The sequence below is a fragment of the Barbus barbus genome, assembly GCF_936440315.1.
Source record: "Barbus barbus genome assembly, chromosome: 31".
In the NCBI taxonomy this organism is placed as follows: Eukaryota; Metazoa; Chordata; class Actinopteri; order Cypriniformes; family Cyprinidae; genus Barbus; species Barbus barbus.
In genome coordinates this window covers 2,056,419-2,075,181 of record NC_136759.1, presented here as the reverse complement: position 1 = coordinate 2,075,181, position 18,763 = coordinate 2,056,419, and the positions used below count along the sequence as shown (strand labels likewise).

The following is an 18,763-nucleotide window of genomic DNA, read 5'->3' as shown; positions in this document are numbered from 1 at the left end:
ATAGACATTAAAAATCAATAAAAACATGGAAATAAAAATAATAAAAACAAGGAATTTTAAAATGATATAGCATGTAATAACACAGCAGCATGCTCGAATTTCCCGCGAAAACCTACCCGTACCACTCAAATTAGAAAACATTATTATAAGCTACCCGTTGTGAATCGGGCTAAAGTAAGGCAATAGTTTTGAACACTGGCTGGTTATGTACTTGCTCAAATATTGATTTCTGATCATTTTTAACCAAAAAACGTTACGGACTGCAGCTTTAACATCTCAGTTGTTTGTCTTAGACAGCAATGACATCAAAACGGAAAGCAAATAGAGACTTCAAGTCCTTCTGCTTCTTTAAAGTGTCTCCTGAGAAAATTACCTCATAAGTTTCTCCTCTAGAGTTTCAGAAGCGATCCAAACAATGTCTCAGACTGTGCCAAGACACCAAAAAAAGCAATCAAAAGTCAGAGATCTTAATAATAACGGAAACATTTCTCATCCATGAAACACCTGGGATAAAACACAAATCCTGAGCTGTAAATGCGCAACACTTTCCTCTGAAAGCATGACTCCTACACACACCAGAAGAAAAGAGCATTCTTCTTTAAAGCAACAATAACACAAATGAGCAGACGTGCGTCCACCTGCATTAACGATCTATTTAAATCAGTAATGTCTATTGATTAGACTGTAACACAGTTTTCATGTTAACTGCCCACTGCAAGCGCTCTCTGTAGCCAGATATTGATTCGCCGTGATAGCGACAGAAGGTGTAAATACTACAGCAAGACAAGATGGGAAGAAAATGACTCTATGCTTTGTTCAAGAGTAGCCATACATCTGCTGTTATTTTAAAGTGCACAGAAACACATACAGCAAACACAAAACTGATTCATGATAACTATAGTGGTCTGGCGGACTGAATACTGATTTGAGAAGCTAGAAATTACTAATTTATAAGATGAAAAATCACTCATATTTTGTTCAGAATGCAAACATCTAGATAACAAATATTTTCACATAGAACATTTGTAATCGGTTTAAATCAAATCAAAACTGAATTAAATACTGTGTTAGTGCACCATTATTTGGACTGTTTTATAAAATAGTGAACCACACATTTCAGCCAAATAAATGATTATAAAATGGCAGATGGGCTGAATGAAAATGCAAATTTACAAATCCTTAGCATTTCGGAGGTTTTTACATGGGAAAAATCACTTTAATTTGTAATATATAATAAAAAAATCTAGTAAACATCAGCATTTGTACATATAGCATTTTTGAGTTTAAATCAAATCTAAAACAGAATTGCATACAGTGTTAATAGAACTTAAAGCTGGCAACTACCTACAAATCCACAGCATTGTGGGGAATTTTGCTAACTTTTTGCACATTTTGTTGAGGACACATAAAAATCTAGTTGGCTTTTATGCTAAAGCCTCTAAAGGAGTAAAATAAAATAATCTTTTTCTCCTGCAGAGAAGCAATATCCAATATATATAAAAAAAACTGAAAAAATAGGACTTTAATGATGGTTGCCAGAGAAAATGAGAAACTGAGAGAATGAGATAGACACGACCTTCTTTGTTGTGAATTACTGGACTGTACCAGTATTTCAGAAACACACACACACACACACCTCTCTGACCTATTGATTTATATCAGTCTCTGCAATCAACCGCAGAATCATTCATGACACCCGCTCTACAAACAATATCTGGAGTCTGTGTGTGTGTGTGTGTGTGTGTGTGTGTGTGTGTTTTCCATAAGGATGAATTTTTCATTTGAAACAAGCATTTGCACAGAATGTTACAGGACTCTACAAATGTATTATTATTTGCCTCTGCATAGTAAACTAGGATATGAGACATCATTCTGAAAAATTGCACACCATCATGTTTCGAATATTTCAATAAAGCTTCCATCAGCAAACATGCTTAATCCTCTGGAATTACAAAAAAACGTTTGAATTTCATAAGATGAGTGACGTCACAGACAGATGCCAAGAAAAGATGTCTTGGACATCTGTCCTTGAGAACAAACGCTGCTTCACTATTGTCAGATATATTTTAAAAAGATCGAAGGACGGACAAACCCTAAATAAAAGTTATTTATAGGCAACGAAGGTTCCATGTAGAATCTTTAACATCCATGGAATCTTTCCTTCACACAAAAGCTTCTTTATAATGGAAAAAGGTTCTTCAGATTTTTTAAATGTTCTTCACACTTTTAAGAACTGTTCACTGGAAGGTTCTTTTGGGCACCCAAAATGGTTCTTCATTGCTGTGAAAACCCTTTTGAAACTTTTTTTTAAGCGAGCAAAAGCACTTTCCCCAGGACAGATTAAACTTTGGCTTGAAATAGACTTGAATCTCTGTCGAATTGAACAATTTAGTCTGAGACCAGGTGGTATACCTGGAGGACCAGCTCTTTGAGAGATAAAAGTACAAAGAAAGAAGAAGAAGAAATAGACTAAAGCGGTTTCTTCCTCTGGAATCACTGAATATCTGCTGCTTTGAACAGCTCAGCGAGTCTCTGATCGGCCCAGTTCCTGAAAGAACATTCATCTTTAAAAGACACTATTGAATAGAGAAGTGTTTTAGAGAGGATATCATCTCCAGAGAGAGCAACTCCACTTGGAAGTCAATTCATTTACAGCCATTTCTTTGTGAAACTCACCTCTAGACAGAGTATGTGCCATTACGTTTATTAATCATTAACTGTATTACCCTCCTGTTGTGTTAAAAAAAAAATGTATGGGTCAAATTGACCTAAAGTACATCCGTTTCCATGCAATTTGCCAAAAATAGAAATCCTATATTGTAGTTTGTCAGAAAAGAAAAATTATAAAATAACAGACACACACATATATATATATATATTTATTTTCATCATGACTGACTACTTATAGTAACTTTTTGCAAACTGATGTGCAAGTAATAAGTATTAATAAAATCTATGTAACGTATTTAACTCTTTCCCCGCCAGCATTTAAAAAAAAAGTTGCCAGCCACCGCCATCATTTTTGATGATTTTCACCTAAATTTGACGGACCTCAGAATATTTTCTGCCTCTGCTTTTAATTAAAAAAAATATTTTATTCTATCTTCATGTGTTCATGTTTTATCACCACTTGAATGCACATAGGTTTCATCAGAAATACAACATTTTGGACCAAAAAAAAAAGCATTTTTATCAAAGTAGTCATTCAGGACATGCGCTAGGGCTTTCCTTACCGTAATATACCTAGAACAAGGATTGCCGTAAAAACTCAATGGCGGGGAAGCGTTGTCTCTTAATTGACGAGATATCTCATCAATGGCGGGGAAAGAGTTCACATTTTAGTATTTGACATGTTACAATAAAGGTTTCCTGTTTTTTTTAAATCTGACTCTTTAGTATTTTGCAAAGTGTTGATTTTTGGCAAATTGCATTGAAACCAGTGGTGGTCAACAGGAGAATCAACACAAAAAGTACAAAAATGTGTACAGCTTTTCCAAAAGACATCTGTGTTGAAACTTTGCATGCACATTCATGACCCTAAATGAGAAATATCCACCAAATTTCAAAAATAAATAAATAGTTTAACCAGTATTTCAGGCAATTTGAAAATCAAGTGTGGGTCAAATTGACCCTACACACAGGAGGGTTAAAAACTGGTATATCTTATTTATTTGGTGGTCTTAATGGTTTTAGTGCATGCATTTAACATGATCTTTCCCTGCTGTCTTTTTTGGGTCACGAACCACCAGTTGAGAAGAAGCACTGATCTAGCCAGCGGTGTTTTAGCAGGAATCTGGTGAGATGTGTTGTGGTTAGACCTCTAGCCCGCTGCTGACCTCACGTCTCTTGAAGGTGACTCTCCATCTCGCTCAAAAATCTCATATCATTTATTCATTCCTCGTCCCTAAACCCAAGGATGGCAGTCGTCCTATCCAGTCTCTTTCTCTCTCAGGCACTTTGCTAGAAGTCCCAATGGTCGTTTAATTTTTGAGTGGATATTTTTAGCTGAAGATAATCGAGGTGGAAACTTCCATCTGTCCTCTGCACATTCCAGCTGCTCCGGGAATTTTTTCAACGGGAAAAAGCATCATTGGCATCATCATCATTTTGACCCTCACTTCTTTAAACACAAAAGCGGAAGGGGTAAGTTCACAAAATGATTTTTTCTAATGTATGGCCATATTTGCTGTTTTTACTTAGTGCCAAAAAAAGTAACTCAAGAAAGAAACCACGGGACTATGTTGATGAGATCATTGCATATTTAAATAATTCCTAATCAAGACATGCTCTAACAAGTGTTCACTAAAACTGAAAATAACTTTTATTAATTGAAATAAAACTTAAAATAAAATATTTGATTACAAAATTAAACTTCAAAGTTAAAAATTAAAGAAAAAATTAGAATTTTTTACTGAATTTAATGAAATAAAAAAATTAATTAACTAATAATAAATTAATTAGTAATAAAACTGAAAACTGCACATAACTAAATTACTAAAACCTAAACTAAAACTGAAAATATAAAATAAAAGCTAACTCAAAATATGAATAAATACTATAAATAATATTAAAATAACAAGGGCTCTAACCAGGGTTCCCACATTGTTGGACCAACAAGCTTTAATTTACTTAAACTTTATGAGGATTTAAGAAAAAATATTATACAGGAACTGCATTCAGAAAGAGTTGAGCAAAAACCATATTAAGCTAAATTTGCCAGGTAAATTTCCAAAATAATATATACACAACTTTTCAGGCGGCCTGGTAATTGCAATTAAATACATTACATAAAATATATTTATGCTACATATAACAAAAAAAAAAAAATGCTGATAGATTTTCTAAAAGCAGATATTAAACTAAAATCTGTCAAAATAATTGCGGGGGAAAATCACCCTAATTCAACTTTGTTCCTATCCATGAGAAAACTATTTGCAAACTTTATACAAGAAATCCATTTTTATGTTAATTCAGTTTGGTTTGGTTTGATTTTCAAGTGGAGATGCATTCAGTGCAGGGTCAAAAAGTGCAGCAAAGCTTCGGATGAACTTTAATTGGCAGAATTGATCTGTTCACTGGTGTGGTTCCTGAAGCCTGAGGCAGAGCAATACAATGATTAGAACTCAAGCACAGAGAAACCTTCATCCCTCTCTCTCTGTTCCTCCAAAACACTGTAACAAATCATTCATTTCAGCTCAGGCCTCAGATGACGACTTGGTCAGTGGCAGTGCATAACTCTGTCTCCATCGATCTATCTACTTTTCTTTTTAAAGTTCAGACTTGCATGCCCATTTTCCTCACATGCCCCCAAGGTGCCTCTCCGTGGTGCCTGGCCATTTCCTAATGGCAGAAGATGCAAAATTAATGACCGAAGATTCAGCGATCGTGCAGGGACATGTCTCTAAAGTGACAGTGACAGCGGCGCAGGAAACACAGCGAACTCTGAAAGACGCCCCAGTTTCCGACAACAACATCCATAACACTGCGCACACAGGCCTCTGTGGGAAAAAAACACAGGGATTCGCTGGAGCCCGACCCATTGCTCCGGCTCTCATGACACTTTACAAAGGCATTTAAAGTGAATCTCGCTCAGGGAGCCCCTCCTGAACAGAACTAAACACCTGGAAGTGCTCTGTAAATGGATCCTGTGCTGGAGATGACAGCGTTGCGTATTTGTTCAGTGGAGTCCCTACAAGGATGTACCAGCAAATGCTATCACAAACATGCATGTATTAATGAGACATGTCTGAATAGACGTACACATCCAGGGCTGTTATCTCATCAGCTTAACATCAACATGCTTTACTGAGAGACGGAGAGAGAAACTATGTTACGTGGAGATTGAATTAGGCCAATGCCAAAGTATATGGTACAAAAAAAAAGTTGTACATTAAATTTTTGCAAGACTTATTGTAGTTAAAACTAAAACCGTAAAAAACAAAACAAAAACATTTTCATTAAGTACATTAACTATACATTAAGTACAAACAAAAGGTTTGGGAAACCTATTCGACAACAAAGTCAATGTGAAAAAAATTCAACCTAATTCTACTTTGCTCCTATCCTTGAGAAAACTATCTGTAAAGTAAAAAATCCAATTTAGTTCAGTTTGGTTTGATTTTAAAGGGAAGTTGCATTATGCAAAATGAACTTTAATGTCAAATTTACACTGCAGAGGTGTCACAGAAGCGCTTCTGAAGTGGCATTTAGGCATCTTAACGCAGACGGTTTAATGCTTCTCAGAAGGTGGCATAAATGCATTCATGCCACTTTATGCAAGTGGCATAAAAGCAACTGTATGCTTTAATACTTGTGTCAGGGCATAATTTAGTCTGATTTTTATGCAGCATTGCACCTTTACGCTGAATTTTGAGCAGGCATTGAGCAGCCTTAACTATGTAAAGATACCATAAATGGCACTTTTACTATAATGTGTAATTGCATGCAAAAGTAGTTGCTTACTGCATCCATACTGCACAGTAGGGATGAATGCATATTTGGACACGGACAATGTTTAGGCTGATCTAGATGAATATACAATCCCAGACTGGAGTTACCTGCATATGCCAGTCCCTTGTGTGGACCAACATGTGCAAACAAATATCACCCGAATCTCCCAGAGGATGGTTCAATGAAAGTGTGTAAGTGTGTGTACGTGCATCTGACTGTCACAAGCGTCACGTGGAGCAGTGCTCTTCATAATCTGGTTGGATTACGGCTCTCAGACCTGCACCGTCTGGCCCGTCCGTCAGTCCTCGGCCCCATGTATCCGCTTCCCATCCATGATCATGACCCACTCACCATTTCACAGCATCAAGCTTTGTGTTGTTCAGATCACACACACAAATACATGCCAAAAACATACAAGCAGTCAAACCCAGCAGTGTGTATGTATACGTGTGTATACTGAAAACAAGTCATTTCATTACATTTGGGAGGATTTTTGGTGTGTAACACAAATACACACACAGGGCACATCTTCACATGACAGTTGTCAAACTTTCTCTAACACCTCAAATAATCTTCCACTGCTCCCAAGACCTTGTTTACATTCAGCGACTAGTACACAAAACCATCTGCGCCATAAATAAGAACTGAAAAGCAAATAAAAAGCAGCTGTACATAAATGATAATAAAAAAAAACTTACCATTCACACAAAAGAAGACCACCCAAGCAATCCATAGATCAGAATTATGAAATTTCAGCATTTTTCTGAGGGAAAGTCGTCGTGTTATGAAGTTCAAAGTCAGATTTTTTCCACAGTCTGGTGGTGGGAAAGTAACGGACTCTTAAAATCAAAATCACGAGTAAAATCTAAAGCATTTTTAAAATATTTCAACGATGACATGAGAAACTAAGAACTACAACTAACGTTAGTCAAATTAAACCGGCGCGTAAAATTCCCTCAGAGCACACCTTCGCGTCGGGATCCGCGTTAACTCGTCCTGTTCGGTCGGTACCGAGGTGTCCGTTCTGTTCTTCAGCACGACACCGAGCTGTGTTCACATGTGAACCGGGAAAATGTGCACCGGATTCTTGAGAGGGCCATGACCGACTCCGCTGCCGCTGCTATCCGCTCTGATTGACTGACTGACTGACTACTGGCCTGTTGCCTAGAGACCGCTGACGCCATTCGAAGCGCGAGGTAACTGTGCCCTCCTCTGGCGCGAAAAGGTTGCAGCGCGCACGCACGGTGGCGCCGCGCCGCGGTGTGACCGCGCGTCAGGTGCGCGCAGGAATGATGCGAACAGAAACAGAGACAGAGGACTTTTAGTGTTTTTAAATAAACATATACATTTTTGAACAGACATAAACAGTTTAACATTAAAAAAAAAAATAATTGTGACATTATTTGGACCATTTATGAACCAGTTTCAGTAATGAGGAACTTTTAAAGTGGCCTTTGAAGAGGTTTAAAATGCTTTATATAATATTATATCTGACCCTGGACCACAAAATCAGTCATAAGGGTCAATTAATTTTTTTTTTTTTTTACATTTATACATTTAATACAAGCTGCATAAATAATCTTTCCATTGATGTAGGGTTTGTTAGGATAGGACAATATTTGGCAGAGATACAACTACTAGAAATCAATAAACTGACTGATCAATAAACTTGTTTAGAGAGAGAATCAGTAAAACACCTCTATCACCCATCTGACTTATAGGATACAGAACAAACCACACGCATGTTACATGCAGTACTGTAGCTACTGGAATACCCTTATATATTTATATATATATACAGTATATACACACACACAATATTTAATAAAATAAATATAGAAATAAATTATTATGGGAATAAATAACAATTAATAAACTAATGAGTATTTTAAAATCTTGACTTAAAACTTTTAATTTCAATTGATTAACTTTTTAGTTTCTTGTTTACTTAGTGTTATTATATATATATATATATATATATATATATATATATATATATATATACACACACATAGTTAAAAACGATGCAAATAAAATTTTAAATAAATTAAAAATAAATACATAAAGGAAAAATAAGTAATAAAAATAATGACTAAATTAATTCAAATAAATAGGAAAAAATAAATAGAACAAGCAATGAACATATAAATAAATATAAAAAAAAAAATAATAATGTAAATACTGCAGATAAAGCTAAAAGTAGATACAGAAAATAATAAAGGAAAAGATAAGGAAGGAAAGGAAGATAATTAATGACCAAATTTAAATTAAAATAATTTTATTTGTTTTATCATTTATATTTGGTCACACAAACATAACTTGCGATATAATAATGACTGTAAACCCTAAAGAACACTAAAAGCAACCATTTATTTTATGTGCAATTTCAGAATTTTTCCTGGACATGATTTAACCACAATAGAGTTTTGTCCGATTTAGTTACTTCTGGGACTAATTTGTCCTCAAAGTACAGCTAAGTAACCCCTCACACACCACCTTCTGTGAGAAATGTGCAGAGCAGCAGATGCTGCTGAGTTTCTGCTGATGTTCAGATCTCTGACCCCAACTGCACAGAACATCTCCAACCGCCGAAACAAGCCAACTTTCCCCCCCGATTAAACTTTCAGCATCTTCAATGTGTTTGATGAAATATGCATGTGAAAGATCGACAGGGTGTGGCTGAAAAAAAAAGCGCAACATGGTGCTTTGCATTTATCCTGCAGGCGTTTGGCACCGAATAAGAGAGAAATACTGTCTCCGTCTGATGGACAGAGAGAGAAATATCCCTCTCTTCCGCCTCTGGGCAACAATCGCCCTGTTCTCTTATCTCTGGCATACAGTTGTCTTCAGCCCAGCAAAGAACGTCCAAAACAGTGTTTGGAAGCAGCCACGTTCAGTGCCGTATCTACCATTGAGGACACCGAGGTCATGTCCTCGGTATTTTTTCCCGAAATTTCAAATTAGTCAATCCAGCAGTGATGATCAATGCCAAACACAGAACCCGGTCCGTGTCCGAATCCATATATGTCGTCTGTATTTTCTCCCAATTAAATTCACATTCTCCGTCTAATCTCTCAGGTGAAATCTCCGCCTCTATCTGTCTTTGCAGGCAGCTGCACTTGACGTCACGTTACCTAGGCTACAGATTCAGAGAGGCGGGAAAGCCGTATGTTTTTTCACGTAAGCTAGTACATCGATCGTAGTGTGGTCTTGAGCGAAATGCAGACATGAAGAGGAACTTGCATCAAACTAAATTAAGTTTTAAAAAGCCAACAACAGAAGGGCAGGGAAAGAGTAGGAGAGAAGGTGCGCCTGTGTGTGTCAGTGGCAGACTGTTCAGCACTGTCAAACGCTAAGTTTCATTTGTCATTAGAATCCACTGATCTATAATAGAGAACTGGATAGTTCATGACGTCATAAAAGTGAAGCCACCGCACCGGTGTGTGTGTGTGTGTGTGGGGGGGGGGGGGGTTACAAAAAATGACCTCGGTATTTGAAAAATCCTGGCTATGGCCCTGGCCACGTTTCATCCCTGCTGTTCAGATGAATTATCTGTGCCGTACTCAAACATAGATGAATAAGCAAACAAATCGTGCTCAAACGAGACAGATCTGTGCTGAAACCTTCAAAATCAACCATGCATTTGCATAAGCGCGCTGTTTAGACAAAGATATTGTCATGTTGACAACTGACTTTTTCCATTTTAATGGTTAAAATCAGAGGATTTGGGATAACCTGACACTCTTTAACCTATTTCTAATTAACTAAGTTACTAGATAAAGCCTTATTATATCAATTAATATGTGCTGGATGCTTTAATTTGATTATTACACACATAAATTGATCAAATATGGCCTACATTTGTACATCAAACTGCCTAAGATTTAACAGAACATTAATAGTTCACTAACCGGCAACCACTGAAAAAGTTAATATAAGACAAAAAAAAACTATTTCAAACATCAGAATTTATTAAACCAGAAAACAAATTTTACACACAATAGCTGATAAGTCTCTTTATTTCAGCGTTTCATTGATGATTTGGCATGCAAGTAGCGCCACCTTGTGGAAGTTTGGAACTACAGCTCAAAAACTTCAAGCAATTGATTATTCCCCTCTGCATTTAATAATTTAGTGTTTATCTATAAAAATCATATAATAAAGATTTTACATTATGTTTCTGGTGGTATCGGATGAATCTTCAGGCTTGCTTTAGTCCTACACAAAAACACAGAGAGAGACAAATGTTAACCATTTTGAAAAGAACCATTAAACCTAATCCCTCATTATGCAAGCTCTGGTGCAAATGGATTGTTTTGGATATCATTTCACTATAAAATATTCATTAATAATAGTAATTCAAAAATAAATCTAATTTACGCAACCTCATGTCATTCCAAACCCGTATGGTTTTCTTTCATCAGTGGGACAAAAAAGCAGATGTAAGGCATATATCAGCCTCATAGGAAGGAGTGGATGGTGATTTATATTGTGATTTTGCAACCTTGATCAGTGTTGTGATCAGTCATTTGAAAAAAGAGAACCAAAAAAATCATATGGGTTTGGAATGACACGAGGGGGAGTAAATGACAGATTTTACATTTTTGAGGAGTTAATTATTGCTTTAAGGATTAATAAAATAGACAGAATTTGCATTTTGAGGAGATAATTAATGCTATAGTTTACGAGAAAAATTTAATAATTTAATTAAATTACAAAAAAAAAAGTGTCAAAAATTTAAAATTAAATAAATCAAATAAAATAGACAGAATTTGGGGTTTTGAGCAGTTAATTATTGCTTCAAGGATAAAAAATAAAATGTTTTCTAAAATGAACTGGAAAGAAAACAGAACTGTTTTTAATGAAAAAGTCCAGAGAGAGAAAGCATGCCCCAAGTCAAACTCTTGCACTGAACTTCAAGTTTGAAGCCCTCTGTATTAGAGTTATAAGGGCCTTGTGAGGCTGTTATCGCCTCAGAGAGACTATTAAAGAGCACATTCATTCCTCTGCAGACACTGTGTGATAGATATGTGCTTTTATCACCAGCTCACGCTCTGCTGTAATACTCGCCATGAGTCGACTACAAATGATCCTGAACACCACGGCATGTGAAAGATCAAACACTGCACCCATCCTGAAATCCCTCCACTGCCACATTAGCATTCATTCTGCATCTCTAGCACTGCTGCTCAGATATCTTAATAGTGTTGCAAGTAAATATGCATTTAAAGAAAAAACTGAGTTTACAGTAAATACACTTATTATGAAATGAGGGAATACAGTGCCCTCCATAAGTATTGGAACAGTAAAGACAAAATTGCTCTGTTGGCTGTGGAGTCAAGACATTTACAAATATGATTAAAAGATGAATATGAGACAAAACTACAGAATGTCACATTTTATTATTGGGTGATTCAACACAGATGTTTTACCAGCTAAGAAGTTCAGCACTTTTAGAGTTCATCCCTCTATCTGATGTGAGCATAAGTATTGGAGCAGTTGCCTCACAGGTCTTTCTAAGTGATCAGCTGTGTCCTGTTGCATTAATTCTTCAGATATTAAAAGCAGGGAATGTGTCGTATCAGTTATATCCATTACTTCTGTATTCTGAATCTTGCAACTGATGATGACACACACAAACCAGGATGAAGATGAGGGAGCTGACTTTGAGAGAAAAGCAAGCAATTTGGATGCTAAAAGAAAAGAGGACGCTCTAGCAAAAACAAAGGGCATGGAGAAATCAAGAGTTTGGAAACCACCAGCAACCAACAACTACCTGATCGGCTGAAAAAACAACAGTAGTTGATGACAGACAAATCATAAAAGCTGTGAAAATGAACCCTAAAAGAGGTGTCTGTAAAATCACCAACATCTTCCAGAAAGCTGGGGTGATGCTCTGACAATCTACTGTCCTCAGGAGACTTTGACACAGAATTACAGATGCTACACAGCAAGATGCAAACCTCTGACCAGCACCAAAAATAGAAAGGCAAGATTAGAGTTTGCAAAAAAGCACAAAGGTGAGCCAGAAGAGTTTTGGAACTGTGTTTATGGACCGTTGAGACAAAGATGAACCTTTATCTAAGTGATGGGAAAGAAAAAAATGAGGAGAAAAAAAGGGAACTGCAATGATCCCAAGCATACAGCCTCATCTGTAAAGCATGGTGGAGGTGGTGTCATGGCATGGGCATGCATGGCTGTCTCTGGAACAGGCCCTCTCAACTTTACTGATGACTTAATGTATGATGACAGTAGCAGAATGAATTTGGAAGGGTACAAAACCATCTTGCCTACCAATATTCAAGAAAATGCCACCAGATTCATTGGGAAGTGCTTCATATTGCATCAGGACAATGACCCAAAACACCTGCCAGTTCAGTCAAGGAATTTATAAGGGCATAGAAATGGAAAGTGTTAGATTGGCCAAGTCAATCTCCAGATTTAAATCTGATTGAACATGAATTTCAGCAGCTGAAGAGGAGAGTAAAGGCAGAAACTCCCCAAAACAAGCAACAATTGGGATTGGCTTCATTAAAGGCTGGGAAAAGTATTTCAAAGGATGAGAGCAAGAGTCTGGTGATGTCTATGGGTCACAGACTCACTGCTGTGATTGTGTGCAAGGGATCTGCAACTAAATAATAGCTTTTAATCTTTTATATCTGCCTTATGTTCAACTGTCCCAATACTTATGCTCACATCAGAACTCTAAAAGTGCTGATCTTCTTAGCTGGTAAAACATCTATGTGTTGAAACACCCAATAATAAAATGTGACATTCTGTAGTTTTGTCTCATATTCATCTTTTAATCATATTTGCAAATGTCTTGACTCCACAGCCAACAGAGCAATGAATAATGCACATATGTATGTGTGAGTATATACACACACCTTTTTTAGTGTGTGTGTGTATATATATATATATATATATATATATATACACATACACACACACATAGAACTACTTTCCCTATAGAGGTGTAGGTGATTCTATGGTAACCAGGATTGGTTTCCCTCCACTGACCTTATCTATACTCACTAAACAGGTTATTGTTTTGCTTAAAACAACGTTAAAGCATATTGTTCGGTTTGTTTACACAAAGATCCCATCTGTGTCTAAATAAAGCAGTTATTTTGTAAATTCTTCTGCGGGTGTGTCTCTAAATGTGTGATATCAGTGTGATAAGTGACGTCTAACTGCAGGAATGCTGCGTGGGACGGCAAGAAATCACAGCTAAAGTTTCCAGGAGACCCTGAAGAATCAAGTCTCTGCCCATCTGAAACGCTTTACAGCCGTACAGCTGGACCACACCTCGATATCGACTGGTTTTACGAGACGCCACTATCACGATCTTTATGGAGCCCAGCCCTGCTGACTTTGGTCATTGTGTCTCTCTGCTGGGTTCACACACATAATTAATGCTAATAAATGCAAAAAACTCACTCCCAATTTAAACTTTGCTCCTCATATTGATAACTTCAAACTGTACCTGACTGCATTAATACAGAAAGTGCATTAAAATTGTGTTAAAAAAGAAAAATAATTACGGAATCGCTGGAGGAAGACGAGGACTTGTCACCATCCTTCTTCTTGTGCTCCTTGTTTTTCTTCTTTTTGTCTTTGTCTTTATGGTCTTTGTCTTTATGGTCTTTGTCTTTATGGTCTTTATGTTTGTGTTCTTTGTGCTTATCTTTATCCTTAGCCTTAGAATCACTCTGAAAAAAAGTAAAAGCTCATATTCCATTCAACAGCAGACGGTCACATCTATTTCTGTGATGAACACTCGCATTTCCTATTTAAACAGGAAGTTGGAGCAGGACACATCAAATAGTTTGTTCCTTTATTTAATATAACTATATGGTAATTTTGTCATCTTTTAAGTGTGCATTACATGGATGGGCTGATAAGTGACATGAACTTAAAACCTGAAGATGTTTTTAAGAAACTTTTAGACATCTCAGACTGGCAGCTGTCCTGTGAGAGATTATTAAAATTCAATATCTGTAACATTATCAATATTATTTCCATATGCAAAGTTATCCAGGACTATCTGATGTTTTCCACACAGCCATTCATCTGGTCAAGTATAACACTCATAGATGTTTTTTCATGTCTCTTGTTATCAATATTGATCACATGTTAATGTTTTTTATAATAGGATAAACTGATTTCTGACCTCTATGACAACAATAAAGTCACAACACGAATGTCTCTAGTGGCTATTGTAATGATGGTTGTTTCTGATCAGATTATTATGAATAAATATGTTTACCTTGTCCTTGCTCTTTTCCTTGTGTTTGTCTTTATCCTTCTTTCCCAACCCAAAGATTCCCTCCACTTGTTTGCCCTCTGACTTCTTCACCTTTTCATCTTCAACAGCTGGAGAAAGAGTGAATAAAAACGCATTCGATCATATTCAACTAGCTTAGTGTTTCTTGATTTATAAATGTAAAAAATAAAGCGTTAAATTAGTTTGCAGTAGTTTACCTGCGCCCAGATCGAAGTCCATGATGAAACAGAAGTTATGGTTCTCACTGATAGACGTTTGTGAAGATCTGTGAGCTCTACTAGAGTTTATCTCATGAATATTAATTAGGCAACCTGACGTCCGCCCAGTCGGATTATCTGATTCGCTGAACGGCGGCCGCTAGTACTTGAGCGATAGCTAGTTGACGAATAAGCGCAAGGTTTGGCTCATGAATATTAATTATTATGTGACTGGGCGGCCGAGCAATATAATTTCGCGCTCAGGTGATTTATTCAGGTGTGCATTCACGGAAGTATCTGTTCTCCACCCCTACTACAATAACACGTGTGTGTGTGTGCGTGCTCGTGCTCGTGCGCGTGCGTGTGCGTGTGTGACCCATGACCACAGAACCAGTCATAAAGTGATCTTTTTATTTTTATTTTTATTGAGACTTATAGATAGCTGAAGAAATAAACTTTCCATTGATGTATGATAAAAATTAAGTGTTCAGATATTTACGAAATATCTTCATGGAACATGATCTTTACTTAATATCCTGATGATTTTTGGCTTAAAAGAAGAATGTATAATTTTGAGCCATATAATGTATTGTTGGCCATTGCTACAAATATACCTGTGTTACTCATGACTGCTTTTTTGCTCCAGGGTCACACACACACACACACACACACATATATATGTATATATATATATAATGCTGTACTGTTTTGTAAATAAAGGAGTCCAGGATGACTTTTTACACCAATTAATTTCTCATGTTTATTTTGAAAAGTCACAAGTCACTTTTTCAATAGTCACAAACCTGAAACAACTATTGGACATGTCTATCATTATTATCCTGTATAAAGCTAGCCTACAGTTCATTATGTTGACCTTTAGTAGACCATGTTGTCACTATATATGGGATAAATAACATGAATGGGAATTGTTTTGAGAAAACAAACATTATTTGTTATATGACATACTAATATACATAAAATTGATCCATTTTCCAAATATAATATTTCAAATAGGCTATATAATGTCTTTAATACTAAAACAAACTGCAAAAAGATTTAGATACTGTACATAAGGTACATCAAAGAACTCATGTAACAACTCAAAATATAAAATAAAATAGCACTGGAATTTTAGTTTGTATAATATTGTCCTATTTTAAGACAAATGGCGCAACTAGGTATTTAAAAACCAACATATAAAACCACTGCTAGAGAAAAGAAGCATTTGTGCATTTGTATTTTTTTTGACTAAAAAACTCACAGTTACTCTAAACATTTTCCCCATGTGACAACTTGCCCCGGCCCCCTTATGTCCTCAGTCTTCAGCTTTAGTTCTGCAAACAAAGAGAGAATAATGTTAACTTTCAGTTTTCTATGAAAAAAAACGTGACAGCTCAAGGGCTTGTAATACAGAAATGATTTGAGAAACACAGCTCAAACATGTTTTGGTCGAATCTCATGCATTTGGTTTCTGGAGCGTTTTTTTTTGTCCTCTCTTCAACAAGTAAACCGGTTTGTCTGCATTACAGGGGCGGATCCATCCAGCAGACTATGAAAGTCAGTCTATGAAAGCACTCGACTTTAACCAGGTGTTTTTAAAGTAGTTTGACACATTTTAAAATGGCCAGGTTTGTTTTACAGTATATTACTTACATGTAAGAATGAAGAACATGAAACATGATGAAAGTGAGAATACTACAGTAAGTAATGAGGTAGAAATTTTATGTAGAATAGCATCAAACATGCCTCCAATTAGATCATCAGAACGATTCATTTGAGTCTTTTGTTTTGAACTGTAGTTAAGCAAAACTGACGAACAAAGCATGTGCCCTAGATAGTGCATCTTTATGCACCACACCTAAAGATCAGCCGGTTTTATGAGATGCCAATATCACGCCATTTATCCAGTTAACAAATGTAATTAAAACGTTATCAACTCAAAATAATAATACCAAACTGCAACCAAAAAAGACCAAAAATCACCATAAAAAAGTTGATAGGCTTAAGATCTCCTGTGTCCCACAAAACCAAATTAATTTAGGCTTGTTATAATTAAGTGTTTATAACATCATAGTAAAAGCAGGAAGTTACCTCATCACTGGATGAAGAGGACGACCTGTGTCCGCATCCGCGTCCACGTCCCCGACCGTGACCATGTCCATGACCATGTCCGTGCCCCTTTTTGTGCTCTTTATCCTTCTTCTTTTCCTTGTCTTTGCACTTGTCCTTCTCTTTGTCTTTGCACTTGTCCTTCTCTTTGTCTTTGCACTTGTCCTTCTCTTTATCCGCTTCTTTGCAATCACTCTGAAAAACATGCATTAAACAGTATATTGCATCACATTCTGTACTCCAGCATGTAGTAACATCTCTTATTTTACGTCATTTTTAACCCTCAAGGGCTGAACAACATTTCTGAGCTCTCAAAAGGAGTCTTGCGGGTTGAATTCAACACAAAACAAGATTCGCAACACATCTATAATCTGATTATAAACACATCAGCAAATTGTCTTTAAATGAAAAGTGTTTGGAGTGGAAAGTAAAAAAACAAACATTTGGATTTAATAGGAAATTCTGATTATTAGCTGTCAGATGACATTATAAACACGTTTCAAATTAGTGTTATTTTAGTATCATTGAGATACTATTATAGTTTTTATTAATATATTTTATTTATTTATAATTATATTGTTTTTATTTATTTACATATTTTTGTTTGTAAGAGTTATTTTTTATTTTTGTTTTCATATTATTTGTTATAAATTTTAGTCGTTTTTTTATAATTTTAAATTTTTATTATTTTTTTTTTTCAGTTCTAGTTTCTGTTAAAATGAAAAATGTTACCTTGGCAACTACCTGAAATACAATAAGCATTTAATATTTTATTTCAACTAACACCATTTTTTTTATGGTTTTAGTTATCAATAATAACCCTTTTATATATGGAATAGGCCTACTTTTCATCTTTATGTGTATAAAAAGACAAGTTTGTAGTATAAAATCAATATAAGAGAGCTGACAATAACACTATAAGTGTTTATCACAAATGTTGATGTTTTTATAATGTAACTTTCATTGACTATCATGATTAAATATTCTTACCTTTGGTTTGTCACTATCTTTGTCCTTGTCCTTACACTCTTTATCTTTTTCTTCTTTGTCTTTATCCTTTTTTCCAAACCCAAAGATGCCCTCCACCTCGCTGCCCTCCTGCTTCTTCACCTCATCACCTCCAACAGCTGGTCAAACACAGGAATACAGCTGTTAGTTTCTCTTAGAAATCAGACAGAGTGTGTTTACTGATATATAATTTCTGTTTACCTGACTCCAGATCGAAGTGCATGATGAAGCAGTGAATGTGATCTGATCGAGATGACAGCAGTATTTATCATCAACATCAGTGTTTCTACCGGGATCCACCCCAGTTGCTGTTTGTGCCTCATTAATATGAATTAACGTAACGTAAGATTCGCTGATTGGCTGGAAGACTGACAACGCTAAGCATGCATTAAAATTAGAGTAACTCTTACTGTACGCAGCTAAGGCTTGGCTCATGAATATTAATTAAATAGGCAGTAGTCTCAGCTGATTGGCTAAGAGACGTCGATGGGTCGATGAGCGAGCTGACTAAAGTAGCACACTATCACTCTAGGTCATAAAAAAATGATTGATTGAATTAATGAATCAGACTTTCCCCCTCTCAGACAGTTCTGAGAGAAAAAAGTCAGAATTGTGAGATAAAAAGTAAAATTAAAATAATAAAATGTCCAGAGGAAAGTCATTTAAACACCATGTTTTTAGAGTGGACACAAACAGGATTATCCAACAAAAC

General features: G+C 36.0%; 3 protein-coding genes across 3 annotated transcripts in view; all 3 read right to left on the bottom strand.

The window, feature by feature from the left end:
* The window catches only part of LOC306851794 (immunoglobulin superfamily member 11-like), a 93,854-nt gene extending 86,185 nt beyond the window's left edge, over window positions 1-7,669 (bottom strand). The window contains exon 1 of the mRNA XM_079388235.1: window positions 7,149-7,669. Within this exon, the coding sequence (XP_079244361.1) occupies window positions 7,149-7,209 (61 nt within the window). The 5' untranslated portion in view covers window positions 7,210-7,669. The remainder of the gene's footprint in view (window positions 1-7,148) is intronic.
* A 2,572-nt stretch (window positions 7,670-10,241) lies between these two features.
* Window positions 10,242-15,271, bottom strand: LOC306850951 (uncharacterized protein). Its single transcript, XM_079386932.1, has 4 exons — window positions 14,935-15,271; window positions 14,720-14,826; window positions 13,995-14,162; window positions 10,242-10,668 (listed from the first exon to the last, which is right to left on the bottom strand). Exons 1-4 carry the CDS (start codon window positions 14,954-14,956, stop codon window positions 10,663-10,665), a joined length of 303 nt encoding a protein of 100 aa, XP_079243058.1. The 5' UTR covers window positions 14,957-15,271; the 3' UTR covers window positions 10,242-10,662.
* Window positions 15,272-15,664: 393 nt separating this feature from the next.
* LOC306851203 (uncharacterized protein) lies at window positions 15,665-18,751 on the bottom strand. The gene is made up of 4 exons (XM_079387354.1): window positions 18,253-18,751; window positions 18,034-18,170; window positions 17,026-17,238; window positions 15,665-16,268 (listed from the first exon to the last, which is right to left on the bottom strand). Exons 1-4 carry the CDS (start codon window positions 18,272-18,274, stop codon window positions 16,263-16,265), a joined length of 378 nt encoding a protein of 125 aa, XP_079243480.1. The 5' UTR covers window positions 18,275-18,751; the 3' UTR covers window positions 15,665-16,262.
* Window positions 18,752-18,763: the final 12 nt, after the last annotated feature.